This window comes from Haliotis rubra, unplaced genomic scaffold (genome assembly GCF_003918875.1).
Source record: "Haliotis rubra isolate DU_JTF1 unplaced genomic scaffold, ASM391887v1 Scf63, whole genome shotgun sequence".
Classification (NCBI taxonomy): Eukaryota; Metazoa; Mollusca; class Gastropoda; order Lepetellida; family Haliotidae; genus Haliotis; species Haliotis rubra.
This window is the reverse complement of record NW_025767335.1, coordinates 223,194-248,158: the sequence shown is the minus strand read 5'-3', so window position 1 is coordinate 248,158 and position 24,965 is coordinate 223,194. Positions and strand designations below refer to the sequence as shown.

General features: G+C 38.3%; 1 protein-coding gene across 1 annotated transcript; it reads right to left on the bottom strand.

Moving 5' to 3' along the window:
* Positions 1 to 21,430: 21,430 nt before the first annotated feature.
* On the bottom strand, positions 21,431 to 24,003 carry LOC124256483. The gene is made up of 3 exons (XM_046690471.1): positions 23,665 to 24,003; positions 23,206 to 23,356; positions 21,431 to 21,841 (listed from the first exon to the last, which is right to left on the bottom strand). Exons 1-3 carry the CDS (start codon positions 23,685 to 23,687, stop codon positions 21,431 to 21,433), a joined length of 585 nt encoding a protein of 194 aa, XP_046546427.1. The 5' UTR covers positions 23,688 to 24,003.
* Positions 24,004 to 24,965: the final 962 nt, after the last annotated feature.

Here is a 24,965-nt window from a genome sequence, read left to right as displayed (position 1 = left end):
TACAACAAGGACTGGTCGGCTCGGAGTCAGTATAATGTGTCTGAGTGGGGTATTCATGCTTCACTGCGGCATGGTATCTCAGTGAGCTAGCACTATAAAACCAGCTTAAGTCTGGGCTAGTACAAGCAGCCGCACATACACACGCATGCACGTCGTCATATGAGCGAAATATTCTCAATTTCACCTCACCTCAATTCCCATTATCAAATACCATTGAAAACATCGTGTCTAAGCATCATGTTTTGAGAGAAATATATTAAACAACGTTAAAAATGGTTATCATAAAGTTGTCACCAAATAACTTCGTCTATATTTGGCCAAATGGAACAATCCTTATGAAAAGTACTTAGCAGTTTTTTTAAATTACCTCGAATATCATATGCATTTTTATTTCATTGCATGAAGAAACTGCTATTTCCATTAGTTGAAAATGTGGCTATTGTCAAGTGGCTATACTTGAGAAGGAAAAGGCAAATGTTTTATTTATCATGTGTTTTCTTCCTGAGCTTCACAATAATGTTACCGAGGCATACTGAAAATAATTCCAGAATAAAATGTTATATTTCGCGGTCGAGATATCGATTTAATATCCTGAGATAAATACGCCCAATATTTCAACACTAAATACATAATAACGTCTTTATATATCGCCAGTGAGGTGCTTTTATCATCTCGTCTCATGGATGGGCAATGAGAAATGTTCTCACCCAGGAACAGAGTTTTCATTTCTTAAAACTATTATGCCTCATTATTGACACGTTGTTTGGGATTACATTCGATTAGTCCTATGTGCTTGTAAACATTTTCCTGTACACATTGCCCTGGGGGTAGAACTGACGTATAACAGTACATATAAAGAAACGGCGGTAGTGTCTCATCATATAAACTGACGACCATGATAAAAGTACCATTTTAGGCCTGGCGACTAGCAAAGCAGTGTGCCCCGTCAATATATTATGTCCTGTAATGAATCCCTGAAGAATGTATCCATTGTGCGTCCATATCGCTATCTACACGCAAAACAGAGACATTAATATTGACCCCGAATGTGTTGCAAACGAACGCATTGAATTTCCTCAAGTGTTTCTCTCGTTTGTAAGCTGCAGAATATCTATATTTGTACAGAGTAATTCAAAGTAATAACCTATCGTTTCAATTTCAACAAAATCAGAAAATGGTCTCACGGGATATTATGGTCCACACTCGAAGCCTAATGACATCGTGTGTTTACCAACTAACCCCAATAATTTTGGTTTTTGGTGGAAATGGTACGCATTGGAAATTAGTTTCAAATTTATTATTTTGTGTGGTTTCATTTTCATGAGATACTTGATTTTATCTTGAAAAAGTAAACGAAAAATAGGTCCATTTTCGTTTGAACGTATGATTTGAATTGCCACCCCGAATCCCTTAAACAGTTCTATATTTTGGCCTTATATACAGGAGGCGCATGTATTGCGATCGTGGGAGTAGCACCTCGCTGTGCAATATTCCACCTCTGTCTTAGGGGACTGTAAAATGTCATGGTCAACCACACCAGTAGTGCAAGCAAGGCCCAAAGCAGTCGCCACCGTCTGTCGTCGGCTCTACTAACATGGGTCAAGGAGGACACCTTTAGTACAAGAATCCCAACTCGCCCACAATGTGGATTATTGTGGGTGACTTCTTGACAATCTCTCAGTAACTGGAGTGAGTGAGTTTAGTTTTACGCTGCTTTCTTTAAGCAATATTCCAGCAATATCACGTCGGGGGAGACCAGAAATGGGCTTCACACATTGTACCCATGTGGGGACTCAAACCCGGGTCTTCGGCGTGAAGAACAAACGCTTTAATCACTAGGCTACCCCAACACCCCCTTAGTAAGTGGAACCCCATCATGACCATTCGATAGGGTTGCGGTGATCTTTGTGTGCCAGTGTATAATCTTGACATGAACCTATGTAGTAGGCAGGCTCACGCACAGACAGACGCTCACGCACAAGCACACGCACATATGAATACACTCACATATATATTCTGCAGAAAAACACGGCTCTTCCATGTCTAGTCTGTCGTTTTTTAACACATTACCGCCGTTTCGGTATATGTACTCTTAGATGTCTCTTCTACCCCGAGAACAATGTGTAGAGGAAAATATTTACAAGCACAGACTACCAAATCGAATAATTTAATCCCAAACAATGTGTCAATAATGAGGCATAACAAGTTTAAGAAAACTCTGTTCCTGGGTGAGAACAGTTCTCATTGCCCATCCATGAGACGAGCTGATAAAAGCACATCACTGGCGACATGTAAAGACGTTATTATGTATTTAGTGGTGAAATATTGGGCGTATTTATCTCAGGATATTAAATCGATATCTCGACCGCGAAAATAACATTTTATTCCGGAACTACTTTCAGTATGCCTCAATAACAGTGTTGTGAAGCTCAGGAAGAAAACACATGATAAATAAAACATTTGCCTTTTTCTTCTCAAGTAATATGTTAATCTCATTCCAATAGCCACATTTTCAACTAATGGAAATAGCAGTTTTTTCAAGCAATGAAATACAAATGCATATGATATTCGAGGTAATTAAGAAACTGCTACGGATTGTTTCCTTGGGCCAAATATAAGACAAACGTATTTGGTGACAAATTTATGATAAATGTTTTTAACGTCGTTTGATATACAAGAACTTCCTATCTTTATGAATTACTTCAAATCTATCAAAGCTATATTAGAAGGTATAACTTGACAAGAAAGCTTAAGAACATAGCTTTATGCAAATCACGAAAAAAAACATTCTCAAATCCATTTATAATATTTAGGTGAAATTTCCTTTTTCAGAGGAGTTAAATTGTCCTATTTTCGTCCATGCCGAAATAAACCAATAACAGTGATCTAGATGTCCAAAAGAAAGGTTGAAATAAAATTCTGCTTTGAGACAAAGATAAACCATTATCGTCAACATTTTTCAACTATTAAAACAAGAAACATCTGTTGTAGAGTGTGTAAAATTGTAAAATAATCACTCCTATGATTTCAGTCTTTCAAAACATTTTCTGCTAATTTGCATTAGTGAAAACAAGCAAAACGTGTCTTTGATATTGTGAAAAAATGTTTAGGAACATCTCAAATTATCTTTGTTAACATTTTTGCTTGCAAAGTAACATTTTTCCATTTTCTGTTTACATATAGGGGGTGGTGGGGTAGCCTAGTGGTTAAAGCGTTGGCTCGTCACGCCGAAGACCCGGGTTCGAATCCCCACATGGGTACAAAGAGTGAAGCCCATTTCTGGTGTTCCTCGCCGTGATGTTGCTGGAATATTGCTAAAGGCGGCGTAAAACCAAACTCAGTCAGTCAGTCAGTTTACATATAGCAATATCAATCGCCAAAACGCAGCAATATTCAAGCAGTATTTGCATCCATTTCACATGTAGAATGATTGTATAGGGTATAGAGAGGGACTAGAATGCATGATATGATACACAAGTACGATAAATATGCCACGATTAACAGCTGAAGAGAGAGAAAGAACCATTGGGATGGTGCAGGTGGGATCGACATACAATGCTGTTGCCAACGCCCTCGGATGCCACCGTATCACGGTTATAAGACTTATTCAGGGCTTCAGAGAGACTGGGGTCACCGTAGACAGACCAAGAAACGGACGTCCACGCATCACAACGCTAGCTGTAGATGGGTACATCCGTCATTAAGGAAGGAGGGTAAAGTTTCTTTTGGCGTTTAGTGTATATCCCCCAAAACATGATGCTTATACACGACGTTTTCAAAGGTATTTGATAATGTGATTTGACCAATAATTTGTAGGAAGTATAAAATTTTAAAGTACAAGTACATCAATAAACATTACTGGCAGTTAAAAGTAGAACTGAATAGACCGAAATACATGAAATAATGTAATAGATTATCAATCCTGAATGATATATGGTCGGTAATTGATACATTTTTGTGATAATCTCAGTAAGCTAAATGTCATGCCTTAAAATGCAACCTCCTCATTATTATTTATCAAATATTTTCAGAACTATCTAACATTGAGAAGATAAAGCTACTCGGTTTTCAATTATGCGGTCCTTTATCGTTGATTTAAGACCGCTAAATGTAATTTAAAAACCGAACGCGTTAGCTTGAGGTTTTAAATTAAACCTTTAGCGTTCTTAAATCAACGATCAAGGACCGCAAAATTGAAAACAGAGTAGCTTTATCTTCATTCTAGCACGACTGATAAGCGTTCTAAAACCGAACTGTTTGGCGCGCAAGAACACAAGGCGTGAAGGGGCCTTTTTCCTTGAAATCGCTTGGAATCGTCCCGTTGAGGGACAGGTTGTGTAATTAACAAAATAAGACATTTTCAACAACGTTAATGCTTTATTTCAGGAACCAGTATACTTGTATTTGTAAGACTGACTGACTGAGTTTAGTTTTACGCCGCTTTTAGCAATATTCCAGCAATATCACGGCGGGGGACACCAGAAATGAGCTTAACACATTGTGCCCATGTGGGGAATCGAACCCGGGTCTTCGGCGTGACGAGCCAACGCTTTAACGACGAGCCAACGCTTTAACCACTAGGCTACCCCACCGCCCCTGTATTTGTAAGAAGTAACATACACAAATAAAAACAAATACAGTTTATACTGTAAGCAAGTACAATTATTTGATTTTTCTAAAGCGAATTATTGATCTCCCCTACTGTAAGACAATCGACTCGCCCCAATTCAAGCCGTGAACTCGCTAAGTTTAGTCGCCGCTAACTTTATTCACGGAAATAATTGTTGATAACCACCCAACTATTCCCAATTTGGAAACGACCTGACATGCCACGTTTTATGTGGGATACATGGACAGTGGAAGTGGAAGGACTGGGCATTACGGCCGGGACGGAAGCGGTCAGGTTAGGACGTATGGGCCGACGTGTGTTGTCGACGTCATGCCCGCTAGATCTAGACCCGGTTTGAATATACTGCCGCTTTTGCGCTGCTGACGGATTTTCCAGCTTCGTAGTTTCTTAGGGTCAAGAAATTCTTCTTCAAACCATTCGCTTTTTACTTCAAAAATACCAAAGATGCTGCCGAGGTAGAAATTGCCGATGTTCGACATGTTTGTTTACAAACAATTGGGTCAACGAGTTCGTTGTATTCATACGCGTTGAATCGGTCACTTTCATTAGCGGTCTTAAACTGCCATTTAAGTACGGTTTTGATGCACTCTCAGCCAATCAGAATCGAGTATCACACCATGTCGTGCTAGAATAATGATTAAAGAATGTTTAGCAAGATGAAGTTGATGAATATCTTTTTCTCATTGATTATCAGATGACTGACTGTCACTCACTCACTCACTCACTCGCTAACTCAATACCCACCTCTGATAGAAATGGCTGATTTGACGACCACATCACTGCATCACCGCATTACCGCGGAAGGTAATATATTTATAGAAAAGTTCAGTTGAAGGTGTTAGAAATGTCGAGTTGTAGTTATTCAAAAGTACCATGTGTTGAACAACTATGCAATTCAATTTGGGCTGAAAACACGATTGAAATCGATTGTATTTCAAATTTTACGAATTCCAGAGAGATAAAACGGCTGTATCGCACGAAGGCCCTTCGTGGTCCGCCATCAATTTATAAAGTTCCGGAAAGTTTGAAATATATGTATGGAAATTATCAGACATGTTCAGATAACGCTGGCCGTTTGTTTCCAAATTCAATTTAGCGCTGTCAGATCTCCAGATAATAACGCTCTACTTTACAAAAGCTTGCCTGGAGAACATACATATTAATTCATATACTAGCTATTTTCATGATTACAAAATTTACAGAATTTAAGACATAACTATGATAAGTATTAAGGTAATGATTTTATATCTGAACACTTTTCCCTGTCTGTGACCCCATAGCTTAGAACTTAATTGTACATGGTTCCGAGTTCATTTTAGTCAGTTGTATGCAATGTCGATATATTTGATCTCCGGTTAATCAGTGGAATGTGAATCCAGGAATGTCCCCGAACAACGGTAATATGGCGTAAAACATGTCGTCATTATCGCCATTTGAACTTCGAGAATCTCATGATGTTGTTGCTAAGTATTTGTATGAGTACTGTATTTGTGATTTCATGACAGTGCGTTTCAATGGTAAGTTGTGGTTGTGAGCCTGATCTAAAGTGACCTCCCTTAAAGGTTTACATTCCAAACCCCGGCCCAACGCCTAATAGAGTTTCTCTGTGAAGAGCTGGCTTTTTTCAGTTATCAACTGCCCGTAAACGTTGTTAGATGCGCTTCGAGACAACATTAGAGAGCTGCAGTTCCCGAATACGTGCAAGACGACGATGATTTGAGGCCTTCCGTCTACGTCCTGACCTGCACCTTACATGTTTGCCCAATAGGGCCTGTAAGTCTCACGAGGCTCTACTTCCGGTACTAAGCTGGTTCCCGGCTCCCTTTGCGCGCAACAACTTGTGATATGCGAGACGGGGCACATCTTACTTCCGGTACCAGATGTCCGGTGGCAAGTGTATATTCAAGAACCAGTTCTGGTTCCAAAAGGCGCGACCGCCAAATATGACTTAACTTGACCGAACCACTTGGCTGTTGACAGTCGTAATACTTGGTTAATTTGGGGATGGTTAGATCGGAAATTTGTTATTTCTGCAAGGGTTATCGGTTCCTTACTGTCAACTCAGAACCATAAGAACCATAAGATAGATAAAGAGCAATTCTAACCCGGATCTTCACGGGTCAAATATTGAAAAAGGTACGCAAATAAAGTATTTTGATCGGTATTTTATTCAGTCTGAATCTTGTGGGCGAAACTAGTGGTTATTATCCCTGTTCTTGTTTCAACAAGCCAGAACCTAACGTAAAACAAAACAACTAATGTTGGCATACTTGAGTGTATCTATGATGACTGTATTTTATCTGAAACTTCTCGTTTGCACATACAAATTATCTTTTTCGCACCATTTTAAAATCTTAAGCTTGGAACATGCAAACTAATCATATTCTGGTCTTGTAGATTAGAACGGTGGGATGACAAGATTATACATTAATACATATGGTGGGTATCCCATTTTGCTTTTGAATTACAAATATAATCCAATACCAGTAACTCTAAACGTTGAATTCCTTTCGATGTGTGGTGAATCTTTTAAGGTTAATGAGGCCTTTAACATCACACACTATACAAATATCTCTAAATATTGAATTCCTTTCTTGTATTCCTATTAACCATCTCAACTAACGACCTCTTGAAATGAAACGTGTACAATACAAAAAAATTAAATGTTGGAGGGCTGTTTGCTTTTAATTATAATATCCCCAAATATCCGTTGCATTCTTTGAAATTCCAATGATTTGTGAATTTTATTAATACAATCACAATCACGCCTTATTTGGTCATATCTTGAGCCAACCCTTTCCCTTTGAATGTAAGGCAACTCTCTTGGCATATTTCCAATAAAGTTTTCCTCTTCAGATTATTTTAGTTCCTTTGTATTGTCTTTCTAGTTTGTTACATGGTATCTGTATTTTTAATTTTTCTCACTAACAAATATAATTTTGCGTTTATCTAACGTGAAAATACCATATGTAAAAAGTTTGCATCGCTCAAAAATTAATCTACGTTAATTACACTCAGTGTATAGTGAAAAAATACGATCCCAGTGTATCGGGCAGCGAGATGCGCCCTGAGTGACCTAGGGTTGCAAACAAAGCCTTTGAAGAAGATACTTTGCTTTTCCGTTTTTGTCTGGCTTCGATTTTGACTTCTCAGCTGATTAGATTTCCCCACACGAACACACATTTTCTCTGAATGGTTTCATATATATTAAGAAATACCATCCCCGGTTACGTAATTCGAAATAACGTATGTCAATGAAGATGAAAACTTAATGCACATTCGCTCTGAATTACTGGTTTCCCTGTTGTAGTTTCCACTTACAACAAAACAACATCTAGACCAATCTTTAAGAAAGCTCTGTATGTTATTAACAACGGCAGGTCTATTCAAACCAAAATCAGATATACAGCTAAGCGAACTGACAAACAGCCAACGGAATCTCAACTGCGCCAAGATAACCTCCACGCGGTGGTTGTAGAATGTTCCATTACTATTGTGAAGACATGTAACGAGCAGGCTGTCGACTCCCCCGGCGCTCGTTATCAAAGATATCATGACGGCACATCACTAACATCTCTTCCAAGCTGGAATCTACATTCCCTAGCCGATCGCATCTGGAAATTAATCCCTTTCTCATAAACTATTGATAGGAAAAAAATCCGTTGGACATCTCGTACTCTGCGATGTCAGCTCATGCTAAAGAGGACCTTCATGTAGATATATGTGATGGAATAATATAGATATTCTCACACTGGGGATCTTCGGCCATAGGAGAACCTCAGCTTTAGTGTGTTAGCCATTTGACGCTGCACAGAAATAGATAGTATTGATTCATGTTACATCCCCAAAACGCTTATCGTCAAAACGGATAAAGGGGGATGTACGCTGGCGCCTAACTGATGAATTATGAAAAAAAATATGTTTCTTCTTGTCCATAGAGATGTGCAGCAAATGTCGTTTCTTTCTAACAATTTGAATATCCTTGATCCCAAACATATCGATATTTGTTCCAAGCTAACTTTGAACTATAGAACCTCAGTAGGCACATTATCTGTTACAAGTTATCACCGTTCTGAAGACGTGGTTTTCTCCCTCTCGCCGTATCATCTAACTGGGTTATTTTCAGAAACTACCTTCACACTTTAGCAAGGTCACTTACATAAATGGTTCATCATTAAAGTATATATAAGGGTAACGAAACTCGCTTCACTTTCTTTGTTCAATGGTTTTCAGAGGAGTTTAATAACTCTTCAGTGTGCATTTCGACGTTTCATTGCGTCAGATGTAAAATGGCAGGTATATTGTGCAGAGTAATGGTTGTGTAAGAAAAGGAAGCTGAAATGTAGAAAAATCATTGCCTTCACGAATGAATATATTCTTGCTGGTCTGTCTGGTTAAATGAATAATAATTTGACCCTTGAAGAGAATGTGTGTACCACTAAAAGGGTGTTCCTTTTAAGAAGGTGTCATGTGGTCATTTCACCTGAAGACTGACATATAATATATAATCTGGTACGTCATAATAATCAAGAATAGGCTACTTTCATCAAATATTGCCACGCAATATTACCAAAGCTCCAACCCTTAGTGTACCTCTAGGTATAACCGAGCATGCTCTTTCACAAAGATTTCAAAGATCCTTGTTTTACGATGAAGGTTACAACATTTCATGAAGGACAGGTGGGGTATTTACAAAATCGGCGCATAAGGTGCCAGTAATGATAGACATGTGGAGGAAGTTTGCCAAAAACTATTTGCCTATTTTAATTTGTGTGGATATGACGGACATGATTTTGCGAACACCTATAATCATCAATATTTGACAGTCATTCATGCTTACGATATAGTAGACCGTGAATCCGACTTTGCCTTTAGGAGATTAATTTTGGATCTGCCTAGACAGCGCATGGGACTACTCCGAGGAACCGCTGAATAATCAGCCCCATCAGGAACATTACCATCCTGAACTGCAGCCTTCTGACTGACTGACTGACTGAGTTTGGTTTTACGCCGCTTTTAGCAATATTCCAGAAACATCACGGCGGGGAACACCAGAAATGGGCTTCACACATTGTACCCATGTGGGGATTCTAACCCGGGTCTTCGGCGTGACGAGCCAACGCTTTAACCACTAGGCTACCCCACCGCCCCAAATCAAGTTAGAGTCAAAAGGGCCCGACAATTCAATCATCTAAACAATTTCATCACTTTTATAACAGGGTGAGTGAGTGAGTGAGTGAGTTTAGTTTTCGCCGCACTCAGCAGTATTCCAGTTACATGGCGGTGGTCTGTAAATAATCGAGTCTGGACCACACAATCCAGTGATCAACAGCATGAGCATCGATCTGCGCATTTGGCAACCGATGACATGTGTCAACCAAGTCAGTGAGCCTGATCACCGGATCCTGTTAGTTGCCTCTTACGACAAGCATGGGTTACTGAAGGTTCATTCTAACCCGGAAATTCACGGGTTATAAAACAGGGACAAAGTCAGGTTTGTTGGCTTGGGTAAATCTGAGGCTGTATACAGACGTATTCCAGAGAATTGTATAATTGTCATTTTCCGTGACGCACATATATTCTGCGTCATTAATGAAGGGTCAAGCTATTGGTAACACCATTTCTTAAATAGTTGTAAAATCTTCGTTTTTGTTTCAAATGGATACAACGGAATGTCATTATTACGTTATTTAACGTCCGACACATTCTGTTACAAATGACACATTTTTATTCAAATTGTCAATATGGAAATCCATCTGCCACTTAATGTCAATGATGTTCACGTGCAAGTTGCTCTATCAATGGTTCGGGCAGGGATAACTCCTACTGCACGTACTCAACTGCACGTGGTTGACAGTAATCTCACCGGACAGCGTTATCGGGACGAGATTCCGTCTCCTATAGCAGTACCATTCTTGCAAGCTATGCATGGCTTTTATGGTCGACCCTCTTTACTGCAAGACGACAACACTAGGCCTCATAGGGCTAGGATTGTCACGGATTACTAAAGCAGCATTGTGGCCAGCATGCTCGCCAGACCTCAACCCAATTGAGCATGCCTGGGATGAACTCGGCCGACGTGTGTACACACGTCACCCAGCACCAGTGGATCTCCCAGGACTCCGCAGAGCTCTAGTAGAGGAATGGAATGCGATTCCGCAAGCTTTCTTTATGAGCATGCTTTCGATAAGGAGCATGAAAACAAGGTGCAAATGTGTCTTGGACGCGCGAGGAGGGTACACAAGATATTGAATGACCGAGTGCTTCATGTTTGTCATTTTCATTTCGGGGGGTTGGTCTATACAACTGATGTTTGCTAGTGCTGTTTGAACTTATTGTCTGTATGTCACGATGTGTCACGTTTGTCAGCACATTAAACATTACAATGACACTCTTTGTTCTATTATTTCTGAGAAACCTTTCTTTACATGTGCTATATATCATTTGACCCTTTATCAATGTCACCTAGCATATTTTGTTTCGTACCATTGATGGATTGAGTCAAATCAAATGTCAAAGACGGTAATAAAATAGAAGCTACAACACCCTTTTCACATCCATAGGAAATCTCTGCAGTATTTTGAAATATCATGAGTATTTTGTTTATGAATTTCTATCAAATAGTGATGGTACCAGGTACTCGAAATAAGGTGAGCGGATCCTGGACACCTGTGCCACACGTCATAAACATATGCAATACCCCCTTCCCTAAGTAAACTGACTGATCCTCCCCCCTCTACCATGCCAGATGAAGAATGCTGCATTTGTCGAGGCCAAAGGACTTACCAGCTTCATTGGAGAAAAACCTGACAAGGACATTCTGGTTTTCCATCGGCAATAACTTCAAGGTCATCCATGCAAAGGAGGTGAATAAAAGGTGTTGGGACCTATGCTGAGGAGGTTTCGGGTGATAACCTTCCTCTTTGTTAACCACAACATTTATAGGATTGAGTGACTAACAGAACCGCAAAGGACTAAATGAATCGCCCTAAACTATTCCTAGTGTAATCAAAATGTGTTCAGAGGTCAGAACCTTCTCCTGCGAATACATCTCAAGTTGAGTTGACACCTAATCATTGATGACTTGAGTAAAACATATAAGTTCAGGGTGGTCAATTCATTCTACTGACCTCAGAATCTATTCTTAATGTTCAGTCTATCAAACACATTCAGATGTTACAATGCTAAGTTTTGCCACTTTCAAGACAATTATTTCAACGACAATTGATCAATGGAAGACCCAACATCCCTTTCTGGCACTTTCTGCTCCATGTAAATAATATCACTGGAGTATGATGACACAAGCTCTGCAACACACCCTGTAAGTGTACATATTATTATCGTTCATATTATACATGTCAGCTGACATCAGGCCGTCAGTTCATAACCGTTATTTACAATATTCTGAATATTATATCATAATACTGAATATAAGTCCGCGCCATGACAATCCCGGGCTGAAGATATATATAGTGACGATAAAATCTGATCAAACGTTTGATCGAAATCACGCTCAACGATGGTATTTACAATAATGCTGCACTCCTATTACCAAATGATAACCATAGGGCTATTTCAACAAACCAAATCAATATATAGCATCTCTGAAGATATAACGAAGCAATCAAATAATACTTCATGTTCAATGGCGTAAACGTTTGGTCGGAGACAGCGTCTCCGTTTGTTATTCTCATCGGTTTGTTGTCTTATTATCTTGTATGTGAGTCAGTCGGATTTGGTCATTAAATTTGGTCAGCAGGAAGACGTAGGCTTTCTATTCAAGTCCTCTTGCACAAATTGCGACGATGTCTGCGTGTCTGGGCAATTAGACGTGTGTTAAGAATGAGACTTGTATAGTCTGTATGTATCGTAAATGTCACAGTTTCCGGTGTGAACTAATGAATTGACCTTGCATGTGCTACCACTCAGGCAGGATAAGTTCACCTTCGCTCAACGGAGATTGAGTGAGTGGGTTTAGTTTTACGCCGCACTCAGCAATATTCCAGCTATATGACTGCGGTCTGTAAGTAATCGAGTCTGGACCAGACAACCCACTGATCAACAGCATGAGCATCGATCTCCGCAAGTGGGAACCGATGACATGTGTCAACCACGTCAGCGAGCCTGACCACCCGATCCCGGCAACTGAGATTGACATGGCATGGCATGGCATGGCATGGCATGGCATGACATGACATGACATGACATGACATGACATGACATGACATGACATGACATGACATGACATGACATGACATGACATGACATGACTCAAAGAATGTTTATGATTAACTGTCAAACGTCATGACATGACATGACATGACATGACGTTTGACAGTTAATCATAAACATTCTTTGAGTGGCATCTTAGAAGTTGGGAAGTACAATATTGACAACTTCAGTTCAAACGTTTGCTCTTCACACAAACCCATCAGTCTTCCGTTCCCAATTCCAACAACAAATCAGCCATCGCTGATAACATCAAATCAAACCCGACTCACCAAATAAACTGGAATGACATCACCCTTCTTGCGAACAATCAAACGCAAACTCACCGAAGCCATTCACATCAAATGCCAAAAGCCCTACATCAAATGAGATCAAAGAAATCTCATTCCACCCGCTTATGATGCACTCCTCTACCAAGCCCAGTCAACTGTAGAAACATCCCTCCTTCATAAACTACCCCTTTGATTTGTACATCTCTGACTCCCATTAACTTTCTTTTGTTAACTCACTGGCTTTATCAGCTAACCACCTAGCCATTTATGTTAATCATGTTGTTTTCTTTGTGACATTAACTATACATACACTAAACGCCAAAAGAAACGTTACCCTCCTTCCTTAATGACGGAGGTACCTATCAGCTGGCGTTGTGATGCGTGGACGTGCACTTCTTGGTCTGTCTACGGTGATCCCAGTCTGTCTGAAGCCCTGAATAAGTCTTATAACCGTGATACGGTGGCATCCGAGGGCGTTGGCAACAGCATTGTATGTCGACCCCATCTGCACCATCCCAATGGTTCTTTTTCTTTCTTCAGCTGTTAATCGTGGCATATTTATCGTACTTGTGTATCATATCATGCATTCTAGTCCCTCTCTATACCCTATACAATCATTCTACATGTGAAATGGATGCAAATACTGCTTGAATATTGCTGTGTTTTGGCGATTGATATTGCTATGTGCACACAGAAAATGGAAAAATGTTACTTTGCAAGCAAACATGTTAACAAAGATAATATTAGATGTTCCTAAACATTATTTCACAATGTCAAAGACACGTTTTACTTGTTTTCACTAATGCAAGTCTGCAGAAAATGTTATAAAAGACTGAAATCATAGGAATGATTATTTTACAATTTTACACACCCTACAACAGTTGTTTCTTGTTTTAATAGTTAAAAAATAGTGACTTTAAATGGTTTATCTTTGTACCAAAGCAGAATTTTATTTCAACTTTTCTTCTGGACATCTAAATCACTGTAATTTGTTTTTTCTTTCGGCATGGACGAAAATAGGACAATTTAATTCTTCTGAAAAAGATGCATTTCACCTAAATATGAATGCATTTGAGAATTTTCCTTCGTGATTTGCATAAAGCTGTGCTATTAGGCTTGCTCGTAAACTAATATCTTCTAACATATCTTTGATAGTTTTGAAGTAATCCATAAAGGTAGGAGGGTAACGTTTCTTTTGGCATTTAGTGTACATCCCCTCCACCTTATCTTACACTCATGTGCGAAATACGCATTGTGGTTTAAACATATTTATTTCATTAAAAAGCAACGACAGAATTTCCATGAACTGGATTGGTCAACAAGCTCAAAAGAACTTATATGAAGACCGCTCCAGTATACATAGATATATGAAACAGTATCATGACAAGAAATGATGATATCTAAAATGAAAGTAGATGGTATGACATGTAGTCGGAAAATTAAAATCATGATGGTTGTATACATTTATGGCATCTGCAGTCGGGATCCATAGTAGTATAGCTTTGAGAATTATGGGTTTTAGTATATGACTTGCTCAGTTAAAGCGCCTTGTTTCAATTATAAATAGATGGACTGATTTTAAGATATGTGATTGAATATGTGAGTCCATGGAAGACGTTCCGTATGAGATTGTTTCTAATGAAAAGCCATTGGTATAATAAAATGTATTTACTCTTACAGCATCAAATCTGGGACATACAAAGAAATAATGACGTGCATCTTCAGTAGGGTGGCCACACAAATAATCTGCTCTCTCTGATATATGTATGTTGTGTTTGTCAGCGTTGAGATCGCTACATCCTAACCTTAAGCGACAGTGGAGGATTTGACAAACTCTTGAACCTATATTTGGATCGAAATGAATGTCTTTAGCTCTGGGACTTAAGGTAGATTAAAAATCGTTGATGTCTGTAAGAGATTTTATATTTTGCGGTAAAGCATTCCATAAACTTACAGCGTCCGGTAGAAATGAATTGTCATATAGAGCAGGCAATAGTTTGCAAATGCAATGCGTTACGTAACGGATAGTTACTGACTTGAGAGACGAAGGGAGGGACGAGTTCGTTTAGATAGTGGGGTAATCTGTTATGATACATTTGAAAAATGTGATTAGTTTAGCTATTCTTCTTTCGCAAAGAGAAACAGAGGATGTTTCAGCGTAGATTTGATCGTGACTGGTGCCGCGAACAGCTCCACATATCGTACGTAACGCGTCTAAGTGCATGTTTTCCAAGATTGTTGCTTGAGTTTTGGTACAATTGTCATAAATATGGCTACAGTTTTCAAGATCGGAAGTATAAACGACGTATACATACGTTTAAAGGTGTTTCTCGTTAGTCGATATTTAAGACTTCTTAAGCAATTCATCATGGGGCTGACTCTCTTAACGATATCGTTTATATGTATATCCCATGTACAATCGTTTTGAAGAGTTATACCTAAATGTTTATGGCTCGTAGTTTCTTCAATTCGAACGTCGTTGAAAAACAAGCTTGGATGAGGATTTGAATTTGATTTCCTACTGAATAAGACTGTTTTAGTTTTAGACGGGTTGAAATCGATTTTCCAGGTTTTTGCCCAGTTTGCTATTTTTAGTAGATCATTATTCAGACTAAACGCCGCTACGTAAGGGTCATCTATTATTGCATAGATGGAAGTATCATCGGCAAATAATCGTATATTACTGTCAATGCCTTCAACAATATCATTTATGTAGACCAAAAACAGAAGTGGTCCTAGAACAGAACCCTGCGGGACGCCAGCTTTTACCGGTTTAATATTAGAACTATAACCATTTATGACTACACGCTGGGATCGATATTCTAAATACTTTTAAACCATTGTAATAGTGAACCATCGATTCCACAAGATTTTAACTTATGCACGAGACTTTTGTGCCATACTCGATCAAAAGCTTTGCTGATATCGCAAAATACTGCACGTATTTCCTTACCTTCGTCCATTGCCTTGGCTATGATATTATACAAATATGTCAACTGATTCACGCAAGAGTCCCCTGGGATGAAACCTGACTGTAAATTGGATAAGATGTTATTGCCTCTGAGATAGTTGAAAACATGTTTGAATAGACATCGCTCAAATATTTTAGATACACAACTAGTTAAGGCTACTGGTCTGTAATTTGTACAATCATTTACACTTCCCTTTTTGTGAATCGGTATAACGCTTGCTTCTTTCCAAACTGTCGGGAATACGCGTTGTTGAAGTGATAGGTTAAAAAGTCCCTTTAAAAGGGGTGAAATACTGACATCGATTAATTTAAGAATTATATTTCCAATGCCGTCGGGGCCGGTTGCTTTCGCAGTATTAACACTCATTAAGATATCATATACTTCACTGTTAATAAGATTAATTTCTTATAGACTATTGATTGTCTTTATATTGATATTGGGGGGTGTTGAATCCGGATTTTCTACTCGCGATTGCCGAGGGAAATAATCATTTAGAGAATCAGTTATACCTTGTAAATCATCGCTTACGACATCATTCAAAATCAAGGGGGGAAAATTAGAGTTGTTTTTATTTCTCTTCACGTAATTATTGACTAATTTCCAACAACATTTGTCCATAGTGGATCGATTTATCGTTTCATCTAGTTTATTTGCATACGCTCTTTTCACTTTTCGGATAGCCGAGATTACTCTATTTCTACTTTGTCTGAATCGAGCCCAGCGGGTAACAGAATTTTTCCTCTTAGCGAGCTGATGATGTCTATTGCGCCTACGTATTAGCGATCTAATTTCGTTATTCATCCAAAGTGGATCCGATGGTTGAATAGTAACAATTTTATTTGGGATCTTCTTGTCACAAGTATTCCTTATTATAGTCGTTAATTTATTTGGTATGTCATCCACATGGTTGTTTAAGAATAAGTCATTAATGTCAAGATTATTGATGTCAGAAATCATACCATTAACGTCCATATGTTGATAATCATATATTTTACGTTTAAATGTATCACACCTGGGTCTAACAGATTTGATATCAACATATATCGGACAATGGTCACTGCAAATAGGGTCTAACACCCCTCGATCCTGCACAATTTGCATAGAGGATATAAATATGAGATCAATTAAAGTACTGGATTGCGGGGTGATTCGAGTTGGTTTGTCAATAATTTGGGTTAGTCCGTGTAAGGATTCCAATGATTGAAATTAACGATTGCTTTCATTTAAAATATCTTCATTAAAGTATCCAGTAATAACGGTAAATAAGTTAACATCGACAGCGTTTCCAATTGACTGATCAATTAGTTTCCGGTACGCAATGCTCCGGTCAGCTCTGTAGGAGGTAATAATGAGGTAGGTACGATGTTTACATTTAACACGAACCCATACAGCTTCAAGTCCAGCAATGTCTAGCTGGTGCATATGCTACGCATACAAATTGTCTTTAACATATATAGCCACACCGCCCCCGCGACTCCCTCGATCTTGCGGAATGGAGGTTGAAATCCCGGTATAAGAATATCATCGTTCGGAATGTCTTTATGCAACCACGTTTCAGTTATGCAAATGATATCAAAAGAATTATATTCAACTTCTATAACATCCAAGATGTCTTTGAGACTGCAAACATTTAGGTGGACTATCTTTAAAGTATTTAGTACTGGGCCAGGGTTAGGATGTACGTCTCCATAACAGAGTTTTAGAAGAGATGCGATAATACTAACAGATTTGCTGAAAACGCAAAGATGTCGTGATAGAAAAGTGAAAATATTTAGTTTACAAGCTGCATATGAGTGTAGCCCGACTGCAGATGTCCCCACTGCCTGTCTGTACTGACTGATGTCAACCGACATCTATACATTCAAACATTCTATTGTAGGCAGCGGGTAGATGCACATCAAAACCACATGTACTTGTTTTAAATACACACAAAATGTCATTTCTTTCAACATATCGGTTTGCAAATAGATATCAGAGTCAACTGAGAAAGAGTAAAAGCATCCAGTAAAGTAATATGCATTATGTCGGAATGTGCACGTCAAGTCTCTAAATCAACATCATAATGTTACATTACTGCTTGACAACGGTACAAGGATACGTAGTACTCAGGAAATATAAGACGTTGCTATCAATCCATCTTTTCTATATAATCATAATATAGAACAAACTTTACGGATAACAACTTATTTTATTCGTGAGTGCGACGTTTCGATACAGATTCTTGTACCCTTTTCAAGCAGGAATGGAACATGAAGAAGGTGTGTGTGTGTGTGTGTGTGTGTGTGTGTGTGTGTGTGTGTGTGTACACTGAATGTATCATTGCTGCTGGTTGTTAACGGAAACAGTTTTTTCAGAAGTGTAGTTATTTTTTAAAACAGACTGATAACATATTTGCATTCATCTCCCGTACAAGGTCTAAAATTCATTTGACTGCACAATGTTCCAATATGTATTCGCGTTGGAACCGTCGTTATCATTATACGAAAATATGTATCTTGTTAAATTAAGGCCAATATTTCATAAACTGACAGAGGTTAGAGACCGCCAAATAGACCGGAGAATATATTAGGCATTATGTTTATGTATGTTATGTAAGAGAGCAAATGTGGTAGACGAGTGCTATTTCTTTTAAATGTGAACTTAATTCATACAAATGTTGTATATTCCAGCTCAACTGAAAGTGAGCCGTAACTCTGTAATTATCATAATTACCAAGAAATGTCATTAAAGCAATATCAATAACGATACTATATTTCCCACTCAAGATGTGAATTTTTTAGCTGGAGAAGTAGCCTATATTACGTGATGGAGAAACATTTATTAATTAAAATAATGAATGCATTGCTGAGCTTTGGGCATTGATTAAATTACAATGGATATTGTCAACGTAGCAGCAATATGAGATCATAGCAGCATAATGAAGAATTATTGTGGATGTTTTACATCTAAATCGAGAATATTGCCCTCCACTTCAATTAACGTATCGCCACCTGTCAATCAAACAAATGACATGACCAATGAGAAACGTCAAATTATTCAATCCGCATCGCGTTGCCGTCAGCTGACAGCTGACCACCATTTTGTCCGACATCAGCGGTCTGGCGGACTATTCAAAAATAAATCGACGTTTACAGTCAACTTTTTGATCATGGTGAAAAGGTGTAGCTGGGGTACCTGCAACTCGGACACGCGGTACCCGGAACGACTTGCTGGTGGTATCACCTTTATTCCATTTCCCAAGCCTGCCAGAAATTTTGACAAATGTCAACGATGGATACGTTTGTGTGGTCGCCCCAAGTATCAACTGAACATGGACATACTTCGTGACCACAGCCGAGGAAAACATTTCTTCGTATGTACAAAGGTATGGAAACTAAAATTGAATAACACCTTAACCAATGTTGAAGTTAATGTAAATTTAGAAATCTTTCACTTGGTAGACTTTCAGTGCTTTTTAGTTGTTATATAACCAGTTTACACCGATTTTCATTGATTTAGTTACTAATGTTTCACCGCGTGGTATGTCAAGGACAGACGATGTCTGTGTTTGAGCATACGATTTCAGATACATCCATGTTGTTTTTCGTCGTTTCTATCGACTAATAAATGCGAGCTTATTTACAGCACTTTGTTGATGGAAAACCCTCCAAGACATTTCCGGACCCTGCGTCTGCACTACCTCATGAACAAAATGAAAATCCAAAGACAGTAAGACCACGACCCAAACCACGCTTGCCATTTATGGGGGACGTAAAAAGGAAAGTTCTTCTTGAAACACACAGGTAAAACATTGTTGCCTTTATACTTACTGCTCACAAAACACGACAAACCATTGAAATATAAAAATCAAACAAATCCTTGTTTATTCTGAGAGTATCACTGAAAGTTAGTAAAGGTAATGTCACACATTTAGATCCTTTGTAGTTACGAAAAGACAGAAGTATCACATGCATCACAAGATCACAATCATACTCAAGTTCTATTCATATAAGCATGATGAAGGGACTGATATCACCTGCAGCAGGTGCATATTGACATAAAATCTAATTGCTCCAGACAAAACTGTGTTTCACCCAGGGCCCATAATTAATATTGAGTGATAATACACAATAACTCTGAAGGATTCAAAGTATTCATTACAATCCATCATGAATATTAATACATCAACATGGACATTTGCTGTAACCACTGAGATCAGCCACGACAGTGGTTCTTTTAAATATGTTTAAATACAACATTAATTTACATGTACATTTGCTGTAACCACTGAGATCAGCAATGACAGTGGTTTTTTAAAATATGTTTAAATACAACATTAATTTACATATTTATAGATGTTTTTTTACATGGCATGGCCAGACACAGCCATTAGTCCCCTATCCAGAGATTGCTAATATTTCATACAGAAAAGATGACTTCTCAAATAAACAGATAATGTATGAATCAGATGGTCCAATATCCACATACAACTAGTCCATTCATACTTGTCATTTCTCTGACGGGCACAGTGTTTCAGAATATATTCTTACTCCTTCATCCGCTGGGAGACGAATAAAACTAGGAAGCAGATGGCAATATTACTTGTGAAACAACAACAGTGATATGATGTCAACTGTGGGCACTTAACAAGTGAAGACAAAAGTTATTTATCGCTGAATTGTAATAGCAATAAACACATATATTGGAAAAGTTAATCCAGGCATAAGTAGTCCTGATAGGTAATCAAGAAGTTATAGGAAATCGACAAAGATGGTAACCATTTAAAGGCTGTAACACATTTGAGGTTCAGGTATAAGATAATTTGGTCTTCATCTTCTTTTTCAGATGTAATCATGATACAGATATTTCTGATTCACCAAATCAGATGGATATGGAACATCCAGAGCCTAAAACCATGCAGCAGGAATCTGATATTCTTGTCCAACAAAGTGACACCATGGGTAATATTTTATGAAGTTTGTTTCCCTGCAAAGTATGGTTTGATGTGATTGACATATGTTTGTGACAGAGTTTCAAGCAGAGTATTGAAGGTATTCCTATCTGGATATATCCGTTCAATGTTAAAGTCTTGCCTGGTGTAGGCTACAAAGTCACAAAATGGTGCCCCAGTTACAAGTAGTTGGCCATGTACCTGGTACCAATGCTTATCACCTCTCTTCAAGTTGTAATATTTTCCTTCTTTTTCAAAAAGAAACCAGTCATACAGGAGGCTTCATTAATGGTCAAGTCCCTTACAGCATAAGGACACTTAATTTCCACAATACCAGAAACAGAAGTGTCACACACTATAGCATCAGGGGTGGCTCCTATAAATGGAATAGATGGGTTTACAACAAAGCCAATGTCATGAAGATGATTTTGAGGTTTTTCATGTACATTTGTTTAGCTATTTTCTCATTAGAATTCCCATAAGTTGTTGGATTGGAGGAAAATTTCTTTTTGTCAAAGGTATTTCTGACAAATGTGTCATTGATTTGTTTTTTGCGAGTCATAAGCAGACCAAAGTTTGAAGCAGTAATTCGCCCTTTCCTCGTTTTGTACCACAAATCAGACTTGCTTTGAGATCTTGTATTTTTTTCTAAATTATGAAACTCGTCAACTGAAAGTTCTAAATCTTTCCACTGATGTTTTAAAGTTGCAATTGAATCCAGTTCGGGTAAGTTGTCATCTTTTGGAAATGTGACATCTCCGCACCTGTCCTCCATCTTTGGAACCACTATTGGTCTAATTAAGGGTGCCTGTAAAGAGACGAAGCCAGTTTATTCACACTTAGTTTCATACAAGGGAGGTAATAAGGCTGTTTTACTTCTTAAATCTCAAATTTAAACAAGTATGTTGTGGGTGCTATGTGTTCATTCTTAACTTATTCTTTTGTGTGCAAAGCATTTTTTAAACATTACAACAAGTCAGATTGATAATAAGTAAGTCTGTTTCAGGCCTAATAATGAGTTTGGTGCCCTAAACTAGCCAGATCATTTCTTCTCTGTAGAATGTATTATTGCTTGAAACAGCTGTAATTGCTTTTACAGGTCCTCTGCCACTGGATATGCTGGCTCTAGCTGCAGAGAACAAGCAACTCAAAGAAGATATGGCCAAACTGATCCTAGAAAAGGAGGAGCTCATGCGTGCCCAGCAGATCAATACCAAAATTAGTGCTAAAAATGTTAAGCATGATGTGTATTCTTTTTGTAAAAATATAGAGAAAAAAGATATTACACAGGATTTCCCTACGAACAGTTTCAGAAAATATTTAAATTTGTTGTCCCTGGCAATGCTGATGATGAACCTTTTCAATTTACCAGAACAGTTAGCAGTTTGAAGTGTATGGGTCTTGAAGACCAGCTTTTGCTTGTTCTGATTAAACTTAGACAGAATTTTGATTTTAAACATCTCTCAAAGTTGTTTCTGATATCACCCCAAGATTGCAGTTCTGCGTTTTCAAATTGGATAAATTACTTATATTACAGGTTTGGCTCTGTGTCAATTTGGCCTCACCGTGATGTTTTGCAGCAACATATGCCTTCAAAATTTCGCCAGGACTTTCCAAACACTTTCGGTATCATTGATGGAACAGAAATAAAAATTCAGAGACCCTCTTCACTGACAAGGCAAAGTCAAGCATATTCAGATTACAAATCAAGTACTACCCTGAAAGGTCTCATTGGTGTGGACCCAAGAGGTTTAATTACATTCATATCAATGCTGTTTTCTGGGGCGATATCAGACAAAGAATTAACTGAAAAAAGTGGTTATCTGTCCCTCAGAGAAATGGTTAAGTGTGGGAAACTTAAAGTGGGAGATGGTCTGATGGCAGACAAGGGCTTTAATATTGAAAAGGAAATAAGGGCCACTGGATTACGCCTCAACATTCCCCCTTTGGCACCAGGTATAGGTCAGATGTGTGTGTCTGATGTGGCAGAAACAGTGAAAATTGCAACACACAGAGTGGTGGTAGAAAATGCCATTGGAAGGGTAAAAAAAATCAAAATTGTTGGTAAAAAATTGCATTTAAGTTTGTTTTCCTCAGTAAATCAAATTTGGTTTGTGTGCTGTTTCTTGACCAATTTTAAGCCATATATAATTCAAGATAAAGATTAATTACTCGATGTCCAAGAGTTGATCCAACAACCTGAGGACCTATTGGTGTGTCAACTGTCTGACTGGTGCTGGTACATGTATCTGTCAGGTATGAAATAGGGAATCTCTTCATACTGTGCACCAGAGACATGTCCGACTCCTGTATTTGAACTTTCCTGCAAGTACAAAAAGTATTAGTCACAAATATTGTATTTGTGTATGTTAAAAACTTGCAATGTCAATGAATATTTTGTACGTGCTCTTGTTCCTTGTTTATTTAACTGAACTGTAATATTTATGCAAACAACTGCTCAATAGTCATCTGATATTGCTTTCTAAACTGTGATGAGTATTTTCTACCTTGGAAATATCTGATGATCATGGAGTAAAAATGTCATATAGGTATTGTTTGCATTATGATACATCATTTTCATAAAACAAGTTCAGAATCTGAAATAAAACTTTAAGTATATAATAACATCACCTGTTGTCATTGAATGTGGCCATCACAGGTCTCCTTTTCCTATTAAGATTTCCAGGCCTGGCAATAATTATCTGTGACACTGCTTCGGATTCAATCTTTGGTCCCCTTGGTTTATCCCACTGCTGAGGCAGGCTAGTGGAAGAGGGCTGTGAAGGAATGGCTTGATAGCCTGATATCTTCCAGCCTTCCAGTATCAGGACAAGTGCCAAAACATGGGAACACTTTCCACTTGCACTGAAGAGAATAGGGTGAATAAATTTGTTACAGAACTGTGATTGACAGCAGGAATATATAATATATAATATAATTGAGAAGAAAATACATTTACATGGTTTTATTCCAGCAATGCCTAATAACAGATATTACATTTACCTCTTACATTTATTACAGAATCTGTTTCTTTCACGATGATAGAAATTTAACGTAATTATATGGGATAACATGGGTTTCATTGTCAACAACTGAAACGACCAGCACACAGACGTGTAATTGATTGGATATCTATACATGCCGCTTATAAAACCCCAACAGATTTATGCCATAAATTGGAAAGGCACCCGAAGTTATTTCGTGTACTACTCACCCACATTTGCAGCTACAATAGGCGTCAGTGAACGATTTGTGAATTCTGTCAAGGGACAAGTTGATTACATGAGGAGCTTCGGTTTTCCGTTGACTTCTATAAATCCTCCCGCAAATCGACACGATATTATCACAACATGAATGGAAAGTAACGGAATGAAGGTATGAGGCCGAACTAAAAGCCACTCCACGCTGTTTTTGCCGCAAAGTAGGTTCATAAGGCAAATATTTCGGGCCAATATCATCGGGAATGTCTCTAAACGATATCACGACTGCCATTTTGACAGTTGGTTTTGACAGCTATGTTGTCGGACCTTTTGAGAGTTATCTCCCTTTCTTTTGGGGGCGTGGTTAACTCTCCACTGGCGATCCGTTAATTAGGGCAAGAATGGTGATGTCAAATTCCATCCTTTACCAAGTCATGCCTTTTAGTGCAACTCTCTTCAGAGAGACGTTATGGTATCTGCAAGGTTCACCATGTGACCTACGAAACCGACATCTGTAGTGAAAGAACCTAGTTTTGTTCAAAGACGTCAGCAAATATCTCTGGTGTACGTGACATTTGTCTCATCCTTTCAAAGATCAGCGACCTTAATCCCTGACATGACATAGTATTTATCTTAGCAATTCATCGACCAAGGATGCTCATACTCAGACAAAGAAAGAACCTTCAATTATCACCAAGTGACGTGAGACAAGAGGTGAACCTTAAAATACTG

Coding starts and splice junctions, on each gene's coding strand:
- LOC124256483 (XM_046690471.1), bottom strand. CDS start 23,687: ATGGCCACATTCAATGACAACAG. Junction 23,357..23,664: donor GCCACATTCAATGACAACAG/GTGATGTTATTA, acceptor TTGTACTTGCAG/GAAAGTTCAAATACAGGAGT. Junction 21,842..23,205: donor GATCAACTCTTGGACATCGA/GTAATTAATCTT, acceptor GTCTCTTTACAG/GCACCCTTAATTAGACCAAT.